The 26,604-nt window shown below is 39.3% G+C and overlaps 1 protein-coding gene across 1 annotated transcript in view; it reads left to right on the top strand.

Moving 5' to 3' along the window:
* The first annotated feature begins 120 nt into the window (after positions 1–120).
* The window catches only part of Kdm5a (lysine demethylase 5A), a 78,208-nt gene continuing 51,724 nt past the window's right edge, over positions 121–26,604 (top strand). Inside the window, 11 exon segments of the mRNA XM_085687041.2 lie at positions 121–659; positions 2,451–2,528; positions 4,596–4,718; positions 8,135–8,305; positions 12,208–12,342; positions 13,539–13,644; positions 15,128–15,219; positions 16,912–17,070; positions 20,647–20,766; positions 21,302–21,460; positions 25,431–25,612. Coding sequence (XP_085543167.1) covers positions 495–659; positions 2,451–2,528; positions 4,596–4,718; positions 8,135–8,305; positions 12,208–12,342; positions 13,539–13,644; positions 15,128–15,219; positions 16,912–17,070; positions 20,647–20,766; positions 21,302–21,460; positions 25,431–25,612 — 1,490 coding nt within the window. The 5' untranslated portion in view covers positions 121–494.

Below are 26,604 nucleotides of genomic sequence, written 5' to 3'. Positions count from 1 at the left end.
CCTCTGCTCTCTGAGGCATTACACATTCCTCCGCGCGCCGGAAGAGCGTGTTCCACCTTGCGGGATCGCGTCTCCGTCTCCGTCGCCTCTCCTCGCGGAGGCGGTCGCGAAGCCTTCAGAGGCCACGCACTCCGAGTGGACGGAGGGCGCGGAACCTTGGCGGGCAAGCCGAGAAGAAGCCACGCCGGGCTGTCGCGAAAGGGAGAAAGGAGAAAGGACCCGACTAGGAGTCGCAGCGGCGGGATTCTGTTTCCTGCGGTGGCGGACGGATTTGGCAGTACGTTAACTTCCGGGAGCGTCCTGGCCCTGAGAGGAAAAGCCCTGAAGGAAACAATAACAAACGAGCAGGAGGCAGCGCTCCTGGGTCTTCTGTGAGCGACAGTTCTCTCCTGAGAAGATGCTCTGCGGCCCCTGTGAGGGGACGTGAGAGGGCTCGGTGACCGTCAGCCCTCCTCTCCCCGCTCGTGCACCTCAGGAGCCCCCTGGCTATTGCCATGGCGGCCGTGGGCCCAGGGGGCTACGCGGCGGAGTTCGTGCCGCCGCCGGAGTGCCCGGTCTTCGAGCCCAGCTGGGAGGAGTTCTCAGACCCTCTGAGTTTCATCGGCCGCATCCGCCCTTTGGCTGAGAAAACTGGCATCTGCAAGATCCGTCCCCCTAAGGTAGCGGAGTCGGGGACGGGAGGGAGGGGGGCGGCCGGGTCCGCAGCTTTTCCCGTTTCGGTTCTACCGTGCTTCCGTGTAGCCCGCTCTCGTTTTTGTTTTTTTTTTGGGGGGGGTACTCCGAGGCTCCATTTGAGGATGGTTTGCCTTGGCTTCCTATGGAGTTTCACGTCCACTTTTACATTTCTTTTCGCGTGGGTGCGCGCGCGCGTTGAGTTCAGAGGACATTTTGTGGGAGAGTCGATGCTCTCCTTGCTTGCGGGTCTCAGGGATCGAGCTCAGGTCGTCGGGCTTGGCCCTCGCGACCGAGCCATCTCCCTAGCTCTCAGGTCCCCCCTCCGAGAGAAGTTGTGTTTCTGGGCCCTCTTCCTTTCCGAACTTATTTGGGCACGGGTACTGTTGTTTGGGTTGGAGGTGAGGGTAACAAAAGGCTTCAGGCCCTTTCTAGAAAAGGTGTTTGACGTGTCATGGCGAACGCCCCATGCACAGGTGTTTGGCGTGTCACGGCGAAGGCTCGTGCACAACCATTGTGCTTCCGTGCTGAAGACTCCCCTGCTGTCGGCGATTTCTGTGTCCCAGCCTGCTAATGCTTAGTTTATCAGACCTTTGCAGGCCACCACTCGGGTTTCTTGAAATGTAATTCGAGCTGTACTTGCCCCCCATGATGATGTCACTAGACTAGAACCCCCAAGCTAATTACTACTGCAACTAGAAAAGATATCCTTGGGCAGGTAAAAGAGCATTAGTTATTTTCTTAGATGTAGAGGTTAGGAATATAATGGGCATGGAGGAAAACGTTGAAATCTTAAAATCTCTTGATGGAGGAACGTAAGGGACAAAGGTTTCAGAGTTGTAATATTATAATCAAGTTTGCCTTTAAGTTAATTATCCTCACTTTTTAAGGCTAGGAAAGCAGATAATTCCTGTGACATGCGGAATTAGTTTGCTGAGAGGTTGATATGCTCAAGTTCAATGTTTTTCTTTATTAATCAGACCAGTGCTTTCTAAATAATGCTGGAGTAGGGAGAGTCCTCAAGACCCCGAGCTCAGTCTCCAGCAATGCGGTAGAAAACCTTATCCAGTTGCTGCTGGACAACCAGCACCAGGGTCAATTGGATATTGTTTAAATGAGGTCCCTCTGCCCTATTGAGAATAGAACCAATTTTTGATTAATTTTTAAATGTGGACATTTTTGCAGTCTGTTTTTCTTTTCTAGCAAGTATGGAGATGATTTTTGTTGTTGATAATTGAGATGGTCAAGCCATGTTGTCTAGGCTGACTTGGAACTCTTGATCCAGGCTCTACTTCCTGAGTACTAAGATTACTGGCATGTGCCACACCCAGCCACTGGGATCTTTCTTTATTTTTCCTCAGACAGGGTTTCTCTTATGTTCCAGTCCTAGCTGTTCTGGAACTAGCTGTTCTAGACCAGACAGACTAGCCTCGAACTTACAGAAATCTACCTGCCATTGCCTCCTCAGGCAATGTGTGCTACCATGGCCTGGCTTTTTTTTTTAAGTTTTACTTGGTAAACTTGTGTGCTTTATTGGACATTGTTTTGTGTTTGACAAGCTCATTGTGTTCTCCCTGGGTAACCTTGGAGAGAGTAATTGTGTGTTTGGGGATGATAAGATTTGAGAATTGCTTTTCCAAGTAATATTAAAATGAAAACTTTCTGTAAGAATATTGCTCTTTCTGTCTTTATAGTGAGGACTTACATATGCTAATGTATTATCACCATGATTTGTGGTAACTCCATGCTAAATTACCAGAACAATTCTTTCCATTTAGGATTGGCAACCTCCATTTGCTTGTGAAGTAAAAACCTTCCGTTTCACTCCCAGAGTCCAGCGTCTGAATGAACTTGAGGTGAGTATTAGACCAATATTTCTGTCTCCTGTTTGTTTCTTCTCTTGTGGTGGTGGGTGTTTGGGGACTCAGGTTCACACAGACTCAGCATGTGCTCTCCCATGCCTTTATAGCTCCAGCCTTTAATTGCCTACCTTAGGAACTCTGAGAAGCTCATGTACAGGTCCCAAAACTCATGTTAGCTGGGACTTAGAATAGCTGTTACTTGATGTTTGAGAAAAGTGTCTTTTAAGACAGTTTCAACTAGTTTCTACATTTTTTTTCTTCACTTAACTGGGATAATAGAAAACTATTTTTTGTTTGTTTGTTTGTTTTTCAAGACAGGGTTTCTCTGTGTAACCCTGGCTGTTCTGGAACTTGCTCTGTAGACCAGATTGACCTTCAGCTCACAAAGGTCTGCCTGCTTGTGCCTCCTGAGTGCTAGAATTAAAGGCGTTCACCACCGCCTACCAGAACATATTTTCATAATAGAAAATCCAAGGCTTAACCTTTAGAGAAGTGGAAGTTTGTCTGTCTTTCTTTTGAGACAGGGTCTCATATAGCCCAAGATGTCATTTAACTTGATACATAGCCCAGGACTACCTGAGTCTCCTGGTCTTCCTACCTCTATGTTTTGTGTGTATACCACTGTGCCCAATTTATATGATGGTAGGGATAGAACCCTGGCTTTCAAGAAGCTAGGCAAGCACTCTTATCAGCTGAGCTACTTCCCCTAGCCCCTTTTCCTACTTGCTCACCTTCTTGAGCCAGCCTTTCTTTGTAGCAAATGTGATCTGGTGTAGAACTTATTATGTAACCCAGGCTGTCTTTGAACTCTTGGCTGTCCTCCTGTTTCAGTCTCCTGTGGGTACTGGGGTGAAAAAAGGCTTTTGCCATAATGCCCAGCTCCAAACTTGGAATTTTTTTTCTAATTAAATTTATTAAATAGCATACAAAATAATAGATTTCATTATGATTGTTGTTAGGTATAAAAATGGAGGTAGCAGTGGTTGGTTCTGGAAAGGAGCTGACAAAATAAAAAACTCTTTAGCAATCAAGTTTATTAGGACAAAGGGACTGTAGACCATGATTGTGCCTTTAGGTAGGAGAGCATTAGAAAGAAGCAGAATAACAGTGGCTGGAGTGATGATTTAGTGGTAAGAGCACTTGTGGCTCTTTCAGAGACCCTGAGTTGAATTCCCAGCATCCACATGATGGTTTACAACCCTCTGGAACTCCAATTCCAGGGGGGAATCAGATGTCCTCTTCTAGTATCCGTAGGTATCCTACACCGTACACATTAAAAACAACAATAAAAATGAACCAAAACCAGCAAGCATAACAGGACCTTAAATGGAAGGCAAAGCTTTCTTTTAACATCTAATAAAGAATAGTTTGACTGGAGAGAAGGTTCCAGAAGTCCCTGGTTCAATTTCCAGCACCCACATGGCAGCTCACAGCTGTCTGTAGCTCCAGTTCTAGAGGATCTGACACCCTCACACAGACATATATGCAGGCAAAATACCAATGCACATAAAATAAAAAAAAAAAGTCTTTAAAAATGATAGACAGCCACCACATACAGGATGATGGGGAAGAAGGTGGACCTGAGGTAGGAGTAATCTAGGCACTAATACTTTTTCTGAATTGGAGACAAAGAAAACAAAAGGTTTCAGGCCTTTTGTTATTCAGTGAGGTTTTGAAGTGTTACAACTTGATATACACTATCATTATTCACAGTTATCATTGTGTTTCCATAGTAGAAACTCCATTTGTGTTGGCTGTTTTCTGTGCCGAAGCCTGCAAACATTCAGTTTACCAAACCTTTTCAGACAGCCTAACGACTCAGTCAAGCAACCGAAGTTCAACACTCAGATTTACTCTCCATCTATTGTGGGATCTAAGTGTTGAACTCAGGTCCTCAGACTTTGGTGACAAACATTTTCACCTGCTAAGCCCCCTTTCTTTCTGTCTTCTACCCAGTCCTGGGAACTGAACCTAGGGCCTTGAACTTGCTGGACAAATAGTCTACCATCATGCTTTATCCCCAGCCCTGTGTTTTTGATCTCTGTATTTTAATAATTTTAGGCAATGACTAGAGTGAGATTGGATTTCTTGGATCAACTGGCAAAGTTTTGGGAACTTCAAGGATCTACATTGAAGATCCCTGTGGTGGAGAGAAAAATCCTGGATTTGTATGCTTTAAGCAAGGTGAGACCAATAGTTGGCTTAGAAGTTTAACAGGAACTGAAATATAGCTCAGTGGTAGTGAGTACATGCTTAATTTGTGCCAGGTCCTCCCATGAAGAAATTGAGCAAAGGTTTATGATTTCATGAAATTAAGAATTTTAAGTAATCTTTTCGTTTTGTTACTGGTTTTTTTGAGACAGGGTTTCTTTGTGTAATAGCCTTTACTGTCCTAGAACTTGCTTTGTAGTCCAGGCTGGCTTTGAACTCAAAGAGATCTGCCTGCCTCTGCCTCCTGAGTTCTGGGATTAAAGGCATGTGCCACCACCACCCAGCTGTTTATTTATTTTTTAAAGATCATTTATTCTTTTTTGGAGACTGGGTCTTCCTATACGACTGACCTCAGGTTTTCTTTTTAGACCAAGCTGGCCTCAGACTTTGTGTGAAAACACATATGTAGCATAGCATATATGTGGAGGTCAGATGAGAGCCCAGTGAACTGTGTCCCCCAACCCTGCCCTCAGTGGCATCAGATTTACATAGGAATACAAAAACATGCCTGGCCCCTAAAAATTCTTTTTTGTGTGCATGTGTGTGTGACACTGTGTCCCTGTGTACATTTGGAAGCCAGAAGAGGGCATTGAGTGTTCCTCTCTATCTCTCTCTGCCTTACCCCAGTGGTTCTCATTTTGTGACCAGATAACTGGTCACATGCTTAATGACTTGCATATCAGATATGAAGAAATTGGCAGTAATGAAGTAGCAATGGGATAATTTTGGGGGGGGGGGTGTCATTGCATGAGGAACTCTATTAAAGAATTGCAGCCTTAGGAAAGTTAAGAACAACTATCTTATTGGGGCAGGGACATGAAAACTAAGTTCTTAAACCAGGAACTTAGTTTTTTGACTAGGCTAGAAGCCAGCAAGCCCAAGCAAATCTCCTGTCTCTGTTCTCCACAGCATTGGAGTTACAGGTATACTTAAAACCATACCTAGTTTATTATATGGGTCCTAGTAGCTAGCTTAGGTTCTCACAATTGCATGGCAATTGATTAGAACCACTGTGCTATCTCTCTAGCCCCTAAAGTTTTCCTTTAAAGAATTCTCTTTTGGAGGCTGGAGAGGTGACACAGTGGTTAAGAACAATGGTTGCTGGGGGACTGGAGAGATGGCTCAGAGGTTAAGAGCATTGACTGCTCTTCCGGAGGTCCTGAGTTCAATTCCCAGCAACCACATGGTGGCTCACAACCATCTGTAATGAGATCTGGTGCCCTCTTCTGGCTTGCAGGCATACATGGAGGCTGAACACTGCGTACATAATAAATAAATAAATTAAAAAAAAAAAAAGAACAATGGTTGCTTTTCCAGAGAACCTGGGTTCAAGTCCCAGCACCCACATGACAGCTTATAACTATCTGGTGTTACTCTAGTTTCAGGGTATTCACTATGTAGCTGAGGCTGGCTTTGAACTCTGACTGTCTTACCTGAGTGCTTGGTAAGCATGCATAACTAGTTTGCTCAAAATTTGAGCATACTCCTTGTAATGTTAAAAATAAAACAGCACTGTTCTCCAAGTAGCCCAGAGGCAGCGAGTCCCAGGCAGGGAGCCTCATGGCAGGTGAGAGACTGAGACCTGAGACAGACAGGCACACCATGCAGAGTGAGATTGGATATTTATTTAGTGGGTTATGGAAGGAGTGGGGAGAAGGGGGACACAAGAAAAGCTGGGGAGAGGAAGTGGGGGAGGAGCCATGTCAGCAGCTGCCTCTTTGGGAGGGAGACTGAAAGGGAAAGACTGTAAGCAGCAAGGAAGATCTGCCTCCCTCAACGGAATGGGGTGGGGGGATTGGGCGGGGCTTGTCCCTTAAAGGAACAGGACAGACCATTACATCCCGCCTTCCCTAGTGTGTGTCTGTATACATATTTACATACATACATACACATATGTCTATGTATGTGTGTGTGTTTGTATCTCTGTGTATATGCACATGTGCATTCAGGTGCCTGTGGAGTCTTAAAGAAGGGGCTTTGGATCCCCAGAGCAGTTACAGTTTACAGGTGTTTGTGAGCTTCCCAGTGTGGGTGTTAGGACCCAAACTCTGTTCCTCTGCAAGAGCAGGAGCTCTCTTAACCACAGAAATGTTTCCAACCTCATAGCTTGTTTCAAAAATAATTTTTTGTTGTTGGTTGGGATTTTTTGGGGGGTAGGATTAGTTTTTTAGTTTAGTGTAAATTTTTTCATTCTGCATAATGTACAATGTATAAATTTATTAAATACTTTTGGATGCCTTTCTTTGAAAGTATACCCAATAATATTAAATTTTAAGGTTTGATGTTTGTAAAATTATTGTCTGTATTTCTTTGTATGTTAACAGAGTGTCAGTTTAATAAAAGGAAATTTGTGTTTTAAGTCCAGAATAATTTTTATATTTAGCAGACAAGATACTGAGTTAGGACTGGAATTTTACTTGGTGAAACTTTTAAACATTAATTTTGCAAGCTAGTGGGAACTCACTGATCCCAGACTGACAGCTGGGGAACCAGCACAAGGCCCTCTGAATTTGGGTGACAGTTGTGTAGCATGGACAGTTTGTGGGGCCACTAGCAGTAGAGCCAGTATTTATCCCTAGTGCATGAACTGGCTCTTTGGAGCCCATTCCCTATGAAGGGATATCTTGCTCAGCCTAGATAAAGGGTGAAGAGCCTTGGTTCTGCCTCACCCTCTCTGGGGAGTAGATGGGGAGGAGGGAGAGGATGGGAGGGAGAGGGAACTGGGATTAGTATGTAAAATAAGATTGTTTTAAAAATAAATAGGCAGTGGTGGTGCGCACCTTTAATCTCAGCACTCAGGCAGAGGCAGGTGGGTCTCTATGAACTTGAGCCTAGCCTGGTCTACAAGAGCTAGTTCCAGGACAGGTTCCAAAGCTACAGAGAAACCCTGTCTCGAAAACCCAAAAAATAAAAAAATAAAAGCATTAATTTTGTGTGTAGGCACATGTAGGCTCATCTTGTACATGAAGTGTTTGTGGAAGTCCGAGGACAACTTGTAGTAACTGGTTCTTCAACCATGTGGATTCCAGGGATGGAACTTATATTATCATGCTTCTCAGCAAGATTGTACTTGCTCAACCATCTTGCTGACCTACTTTTTTATTTTTAAAGTCAGGCTCTCATGTATCCCAGTCTGGTCTTCAACTTACTGTATAACCAAAGATGACCTTGAGTCAAAAGTCCAGCCTCTAGCTCCTGAGAACTGGAATTACAGACTTGTACTACCACACCCAGGTTTTCTGGTCCTGGGGATCAACTCAGGGCTTCATGCATACTAGGCAAACACTCTACCAGCTGCTCTGGGGGTAAAGCTTTTATCTTTTGAGATTAAAGAAGTTTAAATACTTGAAACTAACATCTTTACCTAAAGAATTCCTATTTCCTTCCAGATTGTTGCCAGCAAAGGAGGTTTTGAAATAGTCACCAAAGAGAAGAAATGGTCTAAAGTGGGTAGCCGCTTGGGATATCTGCCAGGAAAAGGAACTGGATCTCTTTTGAAGTCACACTATGAAAGAATTCTCTACCCATATGAGCTTTTTCAGTCTGGTGTCAGCCTTATGGTAAGATGCATCATTGTTCTTAGAGTTGATAAATTTAATTTGACATGTATAAACTTCAAGTGATATTCACTGTAAGTGATAACGTTTATGATAGCAAATTGAAAATAGCTTTCTCTAAGCACCAAAATTTGAGAAGAAAAAGTTTAAAAATTAGAACTATTTCTAGTGTTACAGGGTAAAGAATAATGGGAATGAAGGGTGTCATCATATTTAGGAAAAATCTTCATGATTTCATGAAAAGGTTTTGTTTTGGTCTGTTTTGTTTTGATTTTTTTCAAGACCGGTCTTGCTGTGTAACCTTGACTGGCCTGGAACTCTATGTAGACTAGATTGCCCTCCAGCTCATAGAGATCCACCTGCCTTCTCTTCTTGAGTACAGGGATTCAAAGTATGAGCTGTTCTGCCTAGCCCCAACACTTTTTTTCTAATGTTGCCTAGACCTTCAAGTGGACATTTCAGAGGTTCTTTTTGAGGCAGAGCCTTAAATAGCCTCTTATTCTCAGCACTTTGAACAGTTATGAGTGTGCAGGAATCAACAAACACTGCAAAAACAAGCTTTTCTGATCAAAGCAGATAGCAGCAACAATATATGATTATAAACATTTAAAATACAACTTGACAGGCATGTCCTAACCATTTAGCAAAATAACAGCGGTAAATTCCTCAGTAGGGTCTAACACCTTTCCAGCCATAGGGTTTTTGATTATGTGTATAATATCAAAGGTGACTTCTCTTCTGTGTCCTCCAAGAGAAGCATGAGTCATGCATTATTATACTAGTAGGCCCATCGTGTCTGACAAATTGGTAGTGAAGCATGCAGGGTTCATACTGAATATGATTGTTGATGATAAATCTCTTCTGCAGCCTGGATAGCACCTTCCAGCACTGTGGAAACTAGCCAATCCTAAGAAAGCTTCTAGCTCAGTTCTGATTTATTTTAACTTTTAAATTTGGGAGGTGTTGGTATCTTTGAAAGTTCTTTTTTTCTCATTTGCTTTCCCAAGTAGTCACCTGTCCCTTTCTTTTCACCTTGTCCAGTTGCTGCTGCTTTTTTTTTCCCCCTTTTTTTTTTTTGTAAATGGTAACTCTGGGTATCAAACTCAGTTCATTCTGCTTGAAAGGTAATACATTACTGACTGAGTTATCTCCCTAGTGCTATGATTAACTCTTTAAGAAATACATCCCTCCACCAGTAGTGTAGAGGCATTTGGATTCTCCTTGTTTTAGCTAGCATTTGGTATGTTTTTTTTGTTGTTGTTGTTGGTTTTTTTTTTTTTTTTGATTAAAAACTTTTCTCATATGTATGTAGTGGTCTCTGGACGCAGTTTTGATTTTCATTCTCAGAGTAGTGATATCACTGCATCTTTTATCTTAATATATTAGCTATTTCTATAATCTTCTTTAAAACATTAAAAAAACATATTTTATGTATAGTAGTGTTTGCCTGTTTGTATGTTTACCATGTCTGATACATGTGGAGGCCTGAAGAGAATGTCAGATCCTCTGGAACTGGAGTTACAGAGGGTTGTAAACTACCATGTAGGTGCTGGGAACGGAACTCAAGGTCTCTGCAAGAGTTGCATGTACTTAACCACTGAGCCATCTCTAGGTCCCCTCCATTAATGTAATCTTCATGAAGTGTCTACTCATATCTTTTTTTTCCATTAAAATTGAGTTGTTTGCCATATACGTGTAAGGGTTTGCTATTTATTCTGAATACTTTCGTTCAGATATATTATTTGTAAATATTTTTGTGATATATAGCTGTTTTACAGTTTTATAGTGATGTCTGTTTGAAGATCTATTTTAGTTTTTTTTTTGGTGTAACTTTTTTGAGACTGTTTCTTGCTCTGGAGCACATAGAATTATGGGGTTATTGCAATTCCCTTTTTTGTGGGGCAGTTTTCAAGATAGGGTTTCTCTGTGTAGTCCTGGCTGTCCTGAAAGTCCAGGTTATCCTGCTGTGTAGACCAGTCTGGCCTCAAACTCATAAAGATCCACCTCCTATCCTTCCCAAGTGCTGGGATTAAAGGTATGCACCACCACTGCCTGGCTCTCACTTTACATTTTATTTTGAATAGTGTGATCAAATCTTGTTTCTTCTTGCCCTAGTTAGGGATTTTCTCTTTATTTCTGCCTTTTAGTTAGTTAAGAGACATTTTATTTATTACCTCTTCCGTTGGAATTATCATGGTGCTTGTGTGCATTTTACTTGATAATAGCCCTAAAATGTGATGCTGGCAGTTTACACCAAAGAAAACCTCCAAATGTAGAGTAGTAGTCTAGGTTAAAAAAAAAAAAAAAAGTTAAAGTGCATTAAGAAACTTTCCATGCTAGAGGCTACATTTAATTTTATTATATTACTATAGTTGAGGTTTTATAGCTTGTGTGTGTGTGTGTGTGTGTCTTTGTGTCTTTGTGTGTGTTTTCAAGACAGGGTTTCAAAGTTTCATGTGTATTTTCAAGACAGGTGTAGTCCTGGCTATCTTGGAACTCCTTCTATAGTATATGGCCTCAAACTTAGGGATATACTTTCCTCTGTGCCTGCACTGCCCAGCTATAGTCATTATCTTACTGTACTTAATTTACAAGTTGAAGTTTTGGGGTCAGAAAGATGTACAGTCATAGAAAGACTTGCTCTGCAGAGGACCCATCTTCAGTTCTTAGTCACTTACAGGGCAGCTTATAGCCATCTGAACCTCCAGTATCGTCTGGCACCCTCTCTGGCCTTCAGCGGCACCAGAATCACATGTGGTGCAATTAAATATACAGGCAAAAAGCATTCTACACACATAAAATTAAAAAAAGAAAACTTTGCAAGTTCAAGTTTATTCTAACTATAAATGTACAGAACAAAAACATAGGATTCAGTACTATCCACAATTTCAGACATCTACTAGAAGCTTGAAACAAATTCCACGCAGAAGGAACTACTCTATAGGTCTACCCCATTGCCAATACTATACTATACTATCTTTTTGTTTTTAAAGGTCTTTTCATGTCTGGTTTTGGTTGTGAACCTAGCCTTTAATGGCTGAGCCGTCTCCAATCCTGTTTGTGTATATCTGTATGTGAGTATGTGCAAATGAGTGCAGGTGCCCACAGAGGTGAGAGAAGTTGGGTCCTTCAGTAGCTGGAGTCATAGGCAGTTGAGAGCTGCCTGATATGGTTGTTTGAAACCATACTTGGGTCTTCTGCAAGAACAGTACATGGTCCTATCTACTGTGCCATCTCTAGCCCCTAGTGCACTATCTTCAGTATTGCTGTTTTATAGTAAATTTTGATAACTAGTAGTACAAGTTCTCTTAATTTGGTTCTTTTTCATTATTTTTTTCTTTTTTCTTGTTTTTGTTTTTCGAGACAGGGTTTCTCTAGTTTTAGAGCCTGTCCTGGAACTAGCTCTTGTAGACCAGGCTGGCCTCAAACTCAGAGGTCTGCCTGCCTCTGCCTCCCGAGTGCTGGGATTAAAGGCATGTGCTACCACGCCTGGCTCCTTTTCATTATTTTCAAACAGTTTGCGTTTTTACATATATTTTAGTGTTTGTTTTCAATATTCCCTAAAAGAAATCCTGCTGGGCATGTTGAAAAATACAAACAAAGCCCATTGATAACTTTGTTGTGTTGATGCATGCCTGTAATCCTAGAGGATCAGAACTTCAGACTCATTCTCTGCTATATGGGAGTTCCAGGCCAGTTCCAGTGCCTTATGGAATATAAAAAACTCTGAAAACAAAACAGTAGTTGTCTTTATCAGGGATTGCTTTGAGCCTATAGTTGAATTTGAGGTCAGGATTGCCTTCTGATTTCATGTAGTGTTAGGAACTTTTTGGAAAATTGCTAATTTTCCACTCATTCTCAAACTTACAGTGAATTTTCTCTCTTTTTGTGTCCTTCTCTTTTAGGGTGTACAAATGCCTGATTTAGATATTAAAGAAAAAGTTGAGACTGAGGTTCTTAGCACTGATATCCAACCTTCCCCAGAGCGAGGAACAAGAATGAATATTCCGCCAAAGAGAACAAGACGTGTCAAGTCTCAGGTATTTCGGTGTCCATTGGCCATTTAAAAGTTTTGTGTGTGTGTGTGTGTGTCTACCATAGAATGTATTTGGAGGTCAGAGGACAATTTCTGAAAGTCAGTTCTCTCCCATCATTTGTGTCCCAGGACACAGCTCAGGTTGTCATGCTTGCCTAGTTAGTGAGAAGCACCATTACTTGGTGAGTTATCTTCAGGAGCCCCCATGGCCCTCTTGTTGTTGTTTTTATTTTTAACTTTATTTTATATGCATTTGGTATGAAGGTGTTAGAGTCCCTGGAACTGGAGTTACAAATAGTTGTGAGCTGCCACGTGGGTGCTGAGAATTGAACCTGGGTCTTTTGGGAGTGCAGCCAGTGCTCTTAACCACTGAGCCATCTCTCTATCCCCCTGGAGATTTATTTTTATTTTACGTGTATGTGTGAGCATCTATGTATGTGCAAAATGTGCATGACCAAGGAGGTTAAAAAAAAAAAAAAAAGGATGTTGGAACTCCTGGAACTAGAGTTACATGTAGGTGCTGGAATACGAACCCCAGTCCTCTACAAGAGCATCAGGTACTTGAACCATCTCTCCAGTCCTAAACAGGTGCCATTAGTGTAGAGGGCACTAGATCCCTTGGAGCTAGTTAGCATGGGTGTTGCTTACTATACTTGGAACCTGAAATTAAAAACAATTCCAAGTCAGGGAGACAGACAACAATCTTCAGCAATATCTAGGTAGAAGATGGTTGTTACGGATAGGGAGAGGGAAAATGATCACACCTGAAGTAACAGCAGACTCAGGCTGAGAGTATGGGACCGTCGGTGGCTATATTTCTTTGAGAAGAGAGAAGCTGTAACATCTGTCAGTAAGTGTCATATATTGTTTGAGTTCACTTCTGAGATACTAGCTCTGTAAGCAGGATTCCATTTCAAATCCAAATCCAATCACATTTGTCTCAGTGTTCTCTAAGGCCCTGTCTGGGATGGGCTGTTCCCCTATTTTTGTGACAATAGCCTTGGCTGTCCTGAACTAGCTCTGTAGACCAGGCTAGCCTTAAACTCATAGAGATCAGCCTTACCTCTGCCTCTTGACCTCTTGAGTACTGGGATTAAAGGTGTGCACCACCTGGCCAATACCCTGTCTTTTAAAGAAAACTAATTGTGTGATTCAGAGTAATTATGTTAATGCCTTTTTTTTTTTTTTTTTTTTTTTTAGTCAGACTCTGGAGAAGTAAACAGGAACACAGAGCTGAAGAAACTTCAGATTTTTGGGGCTGGACCCAAGGTTGTGGGCCTGGCAGTAGGAGCAAAAGATAAAGAAGGTAAATTCCGTTACTTGCATAAAATGAAGTGCAGTGACATGGTTGTTAAAAGGTTCAAGTGATACTTGAATTTATTCCATTCTGTGCTGGGAATTCTTAACATATGTAAACTTACTACAGGGTGTATAAGCAGACTGGCTTTTTTAATGGTAGAAATATTAAATTTAATGTGTAAGAAACAAATAGTACATTGCATTTTTTGACTTTTAGAAGATTGTTCTTCATGTCTAACATACAACATGATAATTTCATTTAGTGTCTAAAGGCTAGTTAAGTTTCAGTAATGATTACTGGTTGTCACATAGTGTTCTAAAAGCTGTTACTTTTAAATTAAAGGGATTCTCAGATTTTTTAGTATGAAAACATACCGAGAAGAGTTAGAACTTTAAGCTCTGACCATCATTTAAGTTTTTTAAATAATTTGTCTTCTATATATCATTGAAATAAATTTTCATTTAAGAGCCTAATTTAGCACCATATTAGAAACTTTTGTGAGTGGAGTTATTTGATGCAAAAATTAAGTTGTGCTATTATATAACATGTTAATTCAAAAACTTGTTTTAATGAACAATTGGCTGGACATATTTGACTATAAAGATTGAAATATTAAAGTCACACATTCTGCATTTATGAGATGTATAATTTATATGATATGAGTTGCCTGAAATATGAGGGATCAGATAATATTGTTCCACTATTGGCCTGGTGACATACATTTGTTGCAATTTCAGCTACTCAGAAGGCTGAGACAGGAGAATAGAGATTTGAGGCTTGCTTGGACTACAGAGTGAGTTTCTGGCCAATCTGGGCAATTTGGAGAGACAAAGTAGCATTAAGAAAAGCTAGATGTATAGATCAATGGTAGACTCTTTGCCTATCAATTATATACAAAATTAATCTAGTACTACAAAAATGAAAAATAACGTACAATCAGTGTAATAATACTTACCAGATATGCTTTTGGTTTTTCAAGGCAGAGTTTCTCTGTAGCTTTGGAACCTGTCCTGGAACTAGCTCTTGTAAACCAGGCTGACCTTGAACTCACAGAGACCACCTGCCTCTGCCTCCCTTGTGCTGGAATTAAAGGTGTGCACACCATTATTGACCTTGTGCCATTCTTACAATTATTGTTTTTGTCTATGGTGGTCTTAAAGAAAAAGCTATGACTAACTTGAGAGCCCCTCTAAAGCATACATATAGACAGTATGTAGTAAGTACTGCATGCAGGCAGTCACTGAAGGTTTAAATCCCTGGATTTGTCTAGATTAGAATCCCAAATCTGCTATATACTGGTTACATGATCTTGATCAAGTTACCTAATTTCTCTATACCTTGAGTTTTTTATCTTCAGCTGCAGACAATAATATTCTACCTCAAAATGTTGTGAGACTTTATCTAATTTAAATAATTTTAAATAGTGTGTGGTTCATAGTAAGCACTCATCTTTAGTTTTTACTTTTATTATATAACTTTTTATTTCAAGATGAGGTCACCCGAAGACGAAAAGCTACCAACAGATCAGATGCATTTAACATGCAAATGAGACAACGGAAAGGAACTCTCTCTGTTAACTTTGTAAGTGCTTTGGTATCTGTCAGGAGGGAAAGAATGTCTTTTTATCTTGGCTTGTCTTGATATATTGTGTTCAGTTAGTTTATTTGATTAGAACACTTTGACAAATCTCAGGTTTAGAGTTTGGTTTATATAATGTTAGCTTTGCTTTGTCTTGTGTATACTTTACTAAATCATATGCCTGTGGGTAACTGAGTTAAAGAAATGATATAAATCTGTATATAGTTAGCCTTTTATAGCTTCAGGTTCTACCTTCATGGGTTCAACCAAATATAGATTGAAAACTTTTGAAAAATTATTTCTGGAGCTGGAAAGAAGTTCAGTGGTTAAGCACACTGAGTGCTCTTCCAGAAAACCTGAGTTCGACTCCCAGCACTCACTTGGCAGCTCACAACTGTCTGTAATTCCAGTTGCATGGGATCTGATCCCCTCTTCTCGCCTTTGGCCTCTGAAAGCATCAAGCGTGCACATGGTGCACAGCAAAAAACCAACTAAACAACAACCAAAAAAACCCATACACATTAAAAGATTATAATAAATTGTTTCTGTCTAAGCAATGTAGAACTTTCTTCTTTGCTTTCAATCCTTTTACTTAAAAAAATAAAATAAAATAAGGCAGGTTCTGGCTATGTAGCCCAGACTGGCCTAGAACTCAGTGTGAAGCGTAAACATGACCTCAGTCTGCCTTAACCTCTTGCATGCTGGGATCACAGGCATACATCAGTCAGCCCACCATAACCGTTTTGTTTTTTGTTTTTTTTTCTCCTTGGCATTATTTACTAAACAACATAGTGTGGCAATTTCAAAAGCATTTATATAAAATTAATATAATCTAGGGATGAACTTACTCTGAGGGAGGCTATGTATAGAAGATAGACAAATATTAAGCCATTTTATGTAAGGGCTCTAAGCATCTCTGGTGGTTGGATAATCCTAGCAAATTCCAAGGATGTATGTATGTATGTATGGGTTTTTATTTTATGTGCATTGATGTTTTGCCTGTTCATATGCCTGTGTGAGGATGTCAGATCCCCTGGAACTGGAGTTATAGTTGTGAACTGCCATGTGGGTACTGTGAGTTGACCTGGGTCCTCAGAAAGAGAAGTCAGCGTTCTTAACTGCTGGGCCATCTCTCTAGCGCCCCCCTTCAGGGATTCTTATAAAAATTATTGAGGTTGGGTATTTAATAGGCACTTTTCAGTATTCATTCTGTTGTATAGTATTTGTACGGAGAATGAATGATACTTTTGAAGTATAAACTTATTTTCCATTCCCTAGATTATAGTGTTTCTTGATTCTGACTCCTTTGTGGTTTTTTGTTTGTGTATGTTTGTGGTTTTTTTGTTTGTTTGTTTTTTGTTTTTGTTTTTTTTACAGTGTTTTTCTGTGTAGCTCTGGCTGTCCTGAAAGTTGCCTTGTAGACCAGGTTGGCCTCAAACTCAGAGATCCATGCCTCTGTCTCATGAGTGCTGGGATTAAAAGCATGTGTCACCACCGCCAGGCTTTGGGCCTGCTTATATTTTTGTTAATTTCCTCTAGAAGTTCTGGGGAAAATTGTTTTAAGTAGATTTTTAGGATTAAGCTTTGTTTAATTTTTAGTGTATGTTATATATATTTTTTAAATTAAAGAGTAGTTCATGAGAAAAAATGCAATATAGTATAGAAAATATACTTACTTTTAATTTCTTTTTATAGGTTGATCTCTATGTTTGTATGTTTTGTGGCCGGGGAAACAATGAGGATAAATTGCTTTTGTGTGATGGATGTGATGACAGCTATCATACGTTTTGTCTACTTCCGCCACTACCTGATGTGCCCAAAGGAGACTGGAGGTGTCCTAAATGTGTTGCTGAGGTACAAACTTAACATTATAGATCCATTTAAAACTAAACATAGAAAACAAAACAAAAAGCTATAAAGATAGTAATCCATGCATGTAATGTAAAGATATTCCCAAAAGCTTATCCCAGTCTCTTGTTTATTATTGTTGAAAAATCTCCAGGATGTTTTAAAGAGCTATTTTGAATGAATGTATAACAACTGTATTTGCGGCAGCTTGTCTTTAATTTTTTTTCCTTCTGTGACTATTGGTTGGATAATTTTATTATTTTAGTTATGTAAGATTTTTAAATTGTAAATTATTTTACTCTATAAGTGGTAATAGTTAAAATGTGACTAGAACTAAACAGGAGTAAAAAGGAGATAGACATGGCTCATCACTTAAGAGTATTTATTGCTTTTCCTGAGGACTCAGATTTGATTCTCAGAACCTACATAGTAGCTTACAACCATTTGTAATTCTAATTCCAGAGAATCCTACACCTTTTCTGTTCTTCTTGGGCATGAGGCATACACATAGTATATAGACATTTATGTAAACAAAATACCCATATACATAAAACTTTAAAAATTAAATTGCAGAGAACCAAAGCCCTTAGTTTACTTGAAGTTATTCACCTTTTAGATATATGGTATTTATTTCCTAGACTTGAAACAGGGATTGGCATTATATTTAAGTAGTCCCTCCTGTAGTAACCACTTTCAGAAAATAACTAGTCTGGCCTGGAACTTAGAGATCCACCTTCCTCTGCTTCCTGAGTGCTGGGATTAAAGGCATGCATCAACACCATCTTGCTCAAAATCAATTCTTAAAATCAAAAATTAGCAAATACTTACAAAGTGATTATTAAATCTTTGTGTATTTGATAACAAAACCACAAATATGAACTACAGAATCTTCTGAAATTGTATAACTAAACATCAAATTACTGAGGTAAGGCTCATCTTCTATGATAATATGTATGTAATCTAATACATGAAGCTTTCTGCATCTGCAAAGTGATATTTTATACACAAAGCTTTGTGTATATATAAAATATCAATTGGTATAACAGATTTTTTTTATTTCAGTTTTATTTTATGTGCATAGTGTTTTGCCATGGGTTTAGGGTCTCCTGGAACTGGAGTTATAGACAGTGCAAGCTGCCACATGGTTGCTGGGAACTGAACCTAGGTCCTTCGGTAATCAGTGCTCTTAACCAACCCTATTGTTTCTTTTTTAAGAGAAGGTCTTGGGCTGGAGAGATGGCTCAGTGGTTAAGAGCATTGCCTGCTCTTCCAAAGGTACTGAGTTCAATTCCCAGCAACCACATGGTGGCTCACAACCATCTGTAATGAGGTCTGGTGCCCTCTTCTGGCCTGCAGACATACAGACAGAATATTGTATACATAATAAATAAATAAATATTTAGAGAGAGAGAGAGAGAGAGAGAGAGAGAGAGAGAGAGGGTCTTATGCTGTGTCTCAGTTTGGCCTTGACTACTACAGTGGAATCCTCTTCAATCAGCCTCCCTATTTATATTTCTAGAATAAAAATTAAGATAAGTTATAGATGTTTTAATTTTTTTTGTGTGTGTAGGTATTTTGCCTGTACTTATATCTTTGTACCTGCATGCCTGATATCTGTGGAGGCCAGAAGAGGGCATCACCTTCAGTGTCAGTTACTTTCTATTCTGTGATGAAACATCATGGCAAAGGGAGTTTGCAAAAGAAAAGTTTAGACTATTGTTCCAGATGGATAAGAGTCTGTCATGACAGAGAAATATGCAGCAAAGCAGCAGGCATGACTATAGGAGTAGAATGCTAAGTATTCACACATTGAACCACAAACTTCAAGAAATGGTAATGAAGTAAATGACACAAGTGTTTAAACTCTAAAAGCCTGCCTCCAGTAAAAGTCATACTTTCTAAGCATCCCCAAACTGTCCTACCAACTGGGGACCAAGCATTAAATTGCCTGAGATTTTGGGAAATGTTTCTCACTCACACCATCACAGATCTTCTGAAGTGAATTTATAGATGATTGTGAGGAGGTCCCTTGTGGGTTTTGGGAAATAAATCCAGGTCTTCTGGAAGAATAGCTAGTACTTTTTCTTTTCTTTTTTTGAAGATTTATTTTTGTGTATACAGTGCACTACCTGCATGTATGCCTGCAGGCCAGAAGAGGGCATCAGATCTCATTATGGATGGTTGTGAGCCACCATGTGGTTGCTGGGAATTGAACTCGGGACCTCTGGAAAAGCAGCCCGTGCTCTTAACTGCTGAGCCATCTCTCTAGGCTCAAACAGCTGGTACTCTTAACTCCAGCCCAATGTATTTTTTTTTTTAAAATTAAAGCTAGAGTTTGAGATGAAATTCTAAAATTTGAGATTTATACATCCATTATAAATAAATGGATGTTGTTTTTTAGTTTGTGGAATTTGACTTGATTGTACTTTTATTTTTAATCTTTGTTTTTCCTTCACTCTGTCTCCTTCCTTCTCTTTCTTTTTCCTTGACAAGGTCTTCTAGATAGTCCTCGCTGACCTGGAACTTATGATCCTTTTGGTCCTCCTGCCTGAGTGCTGGAATTACAGACATGCTCCATCATGTCTGGCCTTACTGAAAGATAATAACGTTGTTAGGAAATGCCTTGTCTGTCTGTCTGTCTGTATTGGTTTCAAGACAGGGAAGCTTTGGAGCCTGTTCTGGAACTAGCTCTTGTAGACCAGCCTGGCTTCTAACTCACAGAGATCTGCCTGTCTCTGCCTCCCTAGCACTGGGATTAAAGGCATGTGTCACCGCCACCCAGCTTGCCTGTATTTAACAAAATGTCATGAGGGGCTGGAGAGATGGCTCAGCGGTTAAGAGTACTGACTGCTCTTCCAGAGGTCCTGAGTTCATTTCCCAGCAACTATCATAGTGACTCACAACCACCTATAATGAGATCTGGTGCCCTCTTCTGGCCTACAGGCAAGATACTGCATAAATAAATAAATCTTAAAAAAAAAAGTCATGATAGGTCTCTGAAGAGAGGAATGTTTGCAATACCTAGAATACAGTCAGAAGTTTTAATTATTCGTTGTTACTAGAAGACTTATTTGAATTTCTGGTGACTGTAATGTGAAGAAACCATAGCCTAAACAGTTTAGAGGATATCCTATTACACAAGCCTTTCTTTCCTCTGTGAGTATTTGTTGACTTTATGGATGCTAAGAATGTCAGCATTCTTATGTTTGATTCCAAGTTACTATTCCTTTTGGGGTTTGTCTTGGAGGCAAAGCATAATACTAGCTCTAGTACCTAAAGCTGTCTCAATATCTTGGAAGAGTGAACATGCAGATGAGAGGCAAGCTTCAAGTAACTAATGTGTTGCAAATAACTAATACTTGTTTTGTTGTATAAGGGTGATTAGATTTGTTTCAGCTAGAGAAATGATCAAGAAAAGCCATATTTGTGACATTTGTTTATTGTATTGTTTGATATTAAACCCAGAACCTGAGAGCTTTATACTACTGAACTAACATCCATATCTCTTGTTGCTATTTGAGGGTTTTAATGCTTTCTTTTTCAATTTCAGTAAGTTTACCTCAGATATTCTTTTCTCCCCAGGAATGTAACAAACCTAGAGAAGCCTTTGGATTTGAGCAAGCTATAAGAGAATATACACTTCAAAGCTTTGGCGAGATGGCGGATAATTTTAAATCTGATTATTTCAATATGCCAGTCCATGTGAGTAGCTGTCATTTACATTGAGTTAGAGAGAAACAAAGATTTTCTTTTTCCTTTTCAGGTTTTGTAGAAATTAGGAGTAATATAAAAATGATTAGAGAACACCAAATCTTAAAATTAGGGACCTAATAATCTGTTTTGTTAATTTTACTCTCTTGTGTTTGGTTTGGATTTTTTGTTGTTTTTGAGATGGGGGTCTCACCATGTAGCCCTGATTGACCTGGAACTCACTATGTAGACCAGACTGGCCTGGCATTTATAGAGATCCACCTGCCTTTGGCTACTGGTGCTGGGATTAAAGGTGCTTCCACCACTACTGGTATGAAAAGCATCTTGATGTTAAATTTTAGTTATCTTTAGTTATTTTAAGCTTTTTCCTTTTCTCGGTGGAGAAATATAGGACTTAATTCTGGTCTGGGAAATGTGGTGATTGGTTTGCTTTTATCATGTTTTTTGTTCAGTTGGGCTACATATTATGTTTTAAGGGATTACAGTTACAATGAGTTAATTATCACCTTTGTTTTTTTTTTTATAGATGGTTCCTACAGAACTAGTAGAAAAGGAATTCTGGCGGCTAGTAAGTAGTATTGAAGAAGATGTTATTGTAGAGTATGGAGCTGATATCTCTTCAAAAGATTTTGGAAGTGGATTTCCTGTAAAGGATGGTCAGAGAAAGATGTTGCCAGAAGAAGAGGTGTGGATACTGTTCTGTAACTTCTTACTCTGAAGCTGATGTTGCATTTTCATAGAAAGCATTCTTTCTCTAATCTTGAGGGACCATGCCAGTTTAAAATATGATATATGTAGGATTTAGACAGCACAATCTTTTAATTTTATAAACAATGATTTTGAACTGGCCATGAGTGTATATGCCTATAATCCCAGTACTATGGAAACTGAGTTAGTAGAGTTGTGAGTAGCTAAGCTTGAGCTACATATATACCGAGACTGTCATAAACAAAGCAAATTCAAAATATCTTTGAAGGATTATTTTATCTCTAAATTTTAAAGCTAATTTAGTTAAAATTTTAATCTAGTTTGAAAATTGTTTGGTGGGGTGGGTTTCGAGACAGGGTTTCTCTGTAGTGTCTGAGCCTACTCCAACGAAGTCAGCCCAGGGTATCTGGAAGCGGGTGCTGAGGCTAAAGAAATGTTAGATAGAGAGAAGTTGAGTCAGAAAACACAGGATAGATTTGGGGGACTTACTTTAGACAACCATGCGTTTATTTCAGAACCTACTTATATACAAAAGCAGAACAAAGCACAACATAGTCAGTATCTAAGCACAGGACCATTCCTGTCCTTGAGTATGCAGCTTCTTTCTGAATATGCCCTAATATCTGAATATGTCTTTTGGTACCAGCAGTTATTTAGTACACTAGATAGAGTGTTCTTCTTTCATGGGCAATATGCTCTTTCCATGGGCTTAATCCAAACTTTCTCACAGCCCTCAAGGATACTGGAGCGAACAGAGCAGGCAGACGTGTTCAAATGACTTCACAGCCAAAATTGACTCTAAATGGAAATTGAGTCACTTGTGAGCTACTACAGTATATATAGCTTTGGAGTCTGTCCTGGAATTTGCTCTGTAGAACAGCCTGGCCTAGAACTCACAGAGATCCACCTGCCTCTCCCTCCCAGGTGCTGGGATTAAAAACATACCACCACCCAGCTAAAGTTGTTTTTAAAAAATTGTTACACTCAAGAAGCAGAGGTAGACAGATCTTTCTGAGGCCAACCTCGTCTACATAGTGACTTCCAGGAAAAACAAAATAAAAAACATTTTCGTTTTGTATTTGTGTGTGCCACATGCTGGAGGATGGTGTGGGGTAGTCAAAAGACAACTTATGAGAATCACTTCTCTCCTTCTGTAGAGTGAATTTCAAGGATCTAATTCAGATTGTCAGGGTTAGCAGCAGGTACCTCCACATAGTCGTCTCTCTCACTGGCCCTACTTTGAAGTTTTTGCCTAGCTCTTTCTGTTCCACAATTTTGAAAGTAAGTAGACTAGAGAAGATGGCTCAGTGGTTAAGAATGCTTGCTTGTCAACATGAGGGACTGTATTAGGGATCACAGCATTAGAAAGGTTGAGAACCACTGCTCTAGGTCCTCTTGCTTCCTTATATCTCAAGTGATGTGATTATGTCATTACTTTGTGTGATGCATTTTTCTTTCATAGAATGTAAGTGGGGGAAAAAAAACAGGGTTTTTTTTTATGCTAAGGATGGAACCCAGAGTCTTGTGTATACTAAGTATTTGTTTAAACCACTAAATAATGCCTCTAGTCCCTTATTCAAGCTTTATATATCCTTTAAAACCCAGTTCCAGTCTTTACTTTTCCATGATTTTTTCCTATACCTCAAACCCATGTTTATTACTCTTTATTGACTCCTGAAGATAAAATATTGTAACTTTTTGTAGACCTTTCTCCTCAGCTACGTTTGCTATTTTTTTCTTTTGCCTCATTAACTGGCTAGTTAACCATAGAAACATAGTGAATAGTGTCCCTTTCCAATTTCTTTTTTTTGTTTGTTTTTATTTTTATTTGTTTGTTTTTTAAGACAGGTTTCTCTGAGTAGCCCTGGTCATCCTGGAACCCTCTTTGTAGACCAAGCTGTCTTCAGAGATTCACTTCCTCTGCCTCCCAACTGCTGGGATTAAAGGCATGAGCCAGGGTCTGGAGAAATGGCTCAGCAGTTAAGAGCACTGACTGCTCTTCCAGGGGATGTGGCTTCAGTTCCTAGCACCCATTTGGCAGCTCATACCTGTCTTTAATTCATTCAGTTCCAGGGGATCCAACATTCTTATACAGACACGCACATGTAGGCAAACACCAATACAAGTAAATAAATCATTTAAAAACAAAAGGCAAGCACCACCACACCTGGCCACCAATTTCTTTTTTTCTTTCATTTTGTTTTTTATTTTTTATTCTTAGCATATTAAAAATTTTATTCCAGGGCTGGAGAAATGTCTTACTCTCTCTTGCCCTTCTCACCATTTTGTAGTTCCTCAACCTCAGGATCCTTCCTGCTTCTGGTGTGTGGGTGTCACTGTCCATTTTCATGGATATTTCTCAGTGAGATTTCTTCTTAATTAAATGTATGTAGGACTTTCATATTCTATCCCCTTTGATTCTTAATTTTCATTTAAAATTCTATTTGGAGCCAGAGTCTATGTACTCTTAGATGACTTAAAACACACCATATAGATATGATTAGTTAATCATCCTGCCTGTGCTGTTTGCTGTAATTAGAGGCATGTACTGCTACACATACTGGCTTCTATTCTTTATGTTGTTTTGTATATAGCTTCTTGATATCTGTCTTGCTATTGACAAGTTTTCTGATGGATAATTTACCCTCTTAGTTTATGGGTTTGCGTTTTTTTTTGTTTTTTGTTTTTTTTTTTTTGGTTTGGCTTTGAACTTGTGATCCTCTTGCCTCGCCTTGGATTCCTTAGTGCTGGAATTATAGGCGTGTGCCATTTCACTCAAGAGTTTTTTTATTTTATTATTATTTTTTTAAGGCAGGTCTCTATATAGCTTTGGATGGTCTAGGTCTCCCTGTACTGACTAGGCTTGCATTGAACTCACAAAGATTTGCCTGCCTCTGCCTCCCAAGTACTGGGATTAAAGGATTAAAGGTGTATACCACCAATGCCTGACTGGTAATACCTTTTATATTTGTGTTTGCTTCATTTCTGTCTCTGAAAACTGGGAATTTTCATGTTTTTCAAGTTCATCTCTGAAATATGTTTCTTTCGTGTGTGTGTTTTTGTTTTTTATTTTATTTTTTTATACATTGGTGTTTTGTCTGCATTCATGTCTGTGTGAGGGTGTTGGATCCCCTGAAAGTGGAGTTGCAGACAGCTGTGTACCACCTTGTGGGTACTGGGAATTGAACCCGATCCTCTGGAGCAGCCAGTATACTTAACTGCTGAGCTATTGCTTCAGTCCCATAAGTTTCTTTGTTAATCTTAACTTTTATCCAGTTTTTCCTGATGTATTTCTGGTGAAGGAAGGTGGTATAATGACTTTCTGCATTATTACAACTTAACATATTGCTAAAAATTCAGGGTTATATATTCTGTCTAGCACTGTGATCTGTATACTGCAATTATTCTGGGAAGTTGTGCTGCTGGGTGTACAGTGGAAATAGAAAAGCAGTCTGCTCACATGGAATGCACTGTTTTACTAGAACTTTGTTCATGTTTCAGACTAAACTAGAAATATGTGAAATAAAAGGAAATGTCAGGAGAACCTAAAAAAGTTTGTGTAGATATTTAGATACCAACTATTAAATTAGTTTTAGGTACATTAGTTAGATTAATAGATGAGTTGTGGGTTTGCTGTGGGTTACAATGAGCAGATTGTATGCACTAGATAATAGTATGTATATAATGAAATATTTGCCTTTTTAGAAATATTCTCATTTTGCAGACTGGGTGTGGTGGTGCACACCTTTAATCCCAGTACTCAGGAGGCAGAGTCAGGCAAAGTTTCAGTGAGTTCGAGGCCAGCCTGGTGTAGAAAGCAAGTTCCAAGACAGGCTTCAAAGCTACACAGAGAAACCCTGTCTTGAAAAATCAAAACAAAAAAATTTTTTTGTTTAGCATTTGTAAACTCTTGATTTTTCATTTAACTTTTTTTTTTCCTTTTATAGGAATATGCAGTTTCTGGTTGGAATTTGAATAACATGCCTGTTCTGGAGCAGTCTGTTCTTGCACATATTAATGTGGATATTTCTGGTATGAAGGTGCCATGGCTGTATGTGGGGATGTGTTTTTCTTCTTTTTGCTGGCATATTGAAGATCACTGGAGCTATTCCATTAACTACTTGCATTGGTATGTTCCATCGTATTGTATCATATGTACTTCGTGACTGTTTTTGGGAGCAGGGTTGGTATTAGAAATTAAATCCAGGGACTCATATGTGCCAAGTACTTGATCTACCATTAAGATATATATATATCCTGAGCCCTGATTTTTGTTGTTGTTGCTGTTATTTAATTTTTAATTTTTAGTTAAGCTGGTCTCAAATTTAGGTGTAGCTCAACTTGAACTTCTGGATTTCCTGATTGTGTGAGTTCCAGAGTGCTAGAATTATAGGAATGTTTCACCACACTATGCCTGATATTTTATTTTTAAGATGTAATAATATTAGCTGATATAGTAGAGAGAACTGGTTTCAAAAGTGTTTTTTACTTAAAAGCAAGATAGTGTATTGAGGAGGGGAGGAGATTTGTCTTAGACCATCTTCTCTTTGAAAGAATGTGTAATTATCCAAACCTAGAGTGAGTTTTTTAGTTTGTTTTTTGAAATGTTATTTGTTATTTTTTTATTTTATGTGTATAGGTGTTTCACCTACATGTGTGTCTATGTACCCATGCGTGTGAGAGGGCACTGGATCTTCTGGAACCAGAGTTGTAGATAGTTCTGAGGTGCAGCGTCGGTTCAGAGAATTTAACTCAGATACTTTAAAAGAGCATCCAGTACTCTTTTTTAAATTAAATGATGCTTGTGTACTATATGAGAAAATAATTAATGATGATTTTTGTTTTGCATATTAGGGATTAAAAGGCCTTGTTCACGTTAGTATTGAAGTTCTGAGGTGTATCCCCCCCAAATTTTGATATATATTTTTTTAATTATATTTTATGTGTGTATATGTGTCTGTGTCTGAGTGCATGTATGTGTACCACATGTGTGTTTTAAGCCTGTGAAGGTCAAAAGAGTGCATTACATCATTTGGAACTGGAGTTTGGGGTAGTTGTGAGCTTACATGTGGGTGCTTGGAACTGAACCTGGGTCCTCTGAAAGAGCAGTAATTTCAGCCA

This window comes from Myodes glareolus, chromosome 3, assembly GCF_982192425.1.
Source record: "Myodes glareolus chromosome 3, mMyoGla1.1, whole genome shotgun sequence".
NCBI lineage: Eukaryota > Metazoa > Chordata > Mammalia > Rodentia > Cricetidae > Myodes > Myodes glareolus.
The sequence above is the reverse complement of the archived record's forward strand: the minus strand, read 5'-3'. Positions and strand labels throughout refer to the sequence as shown.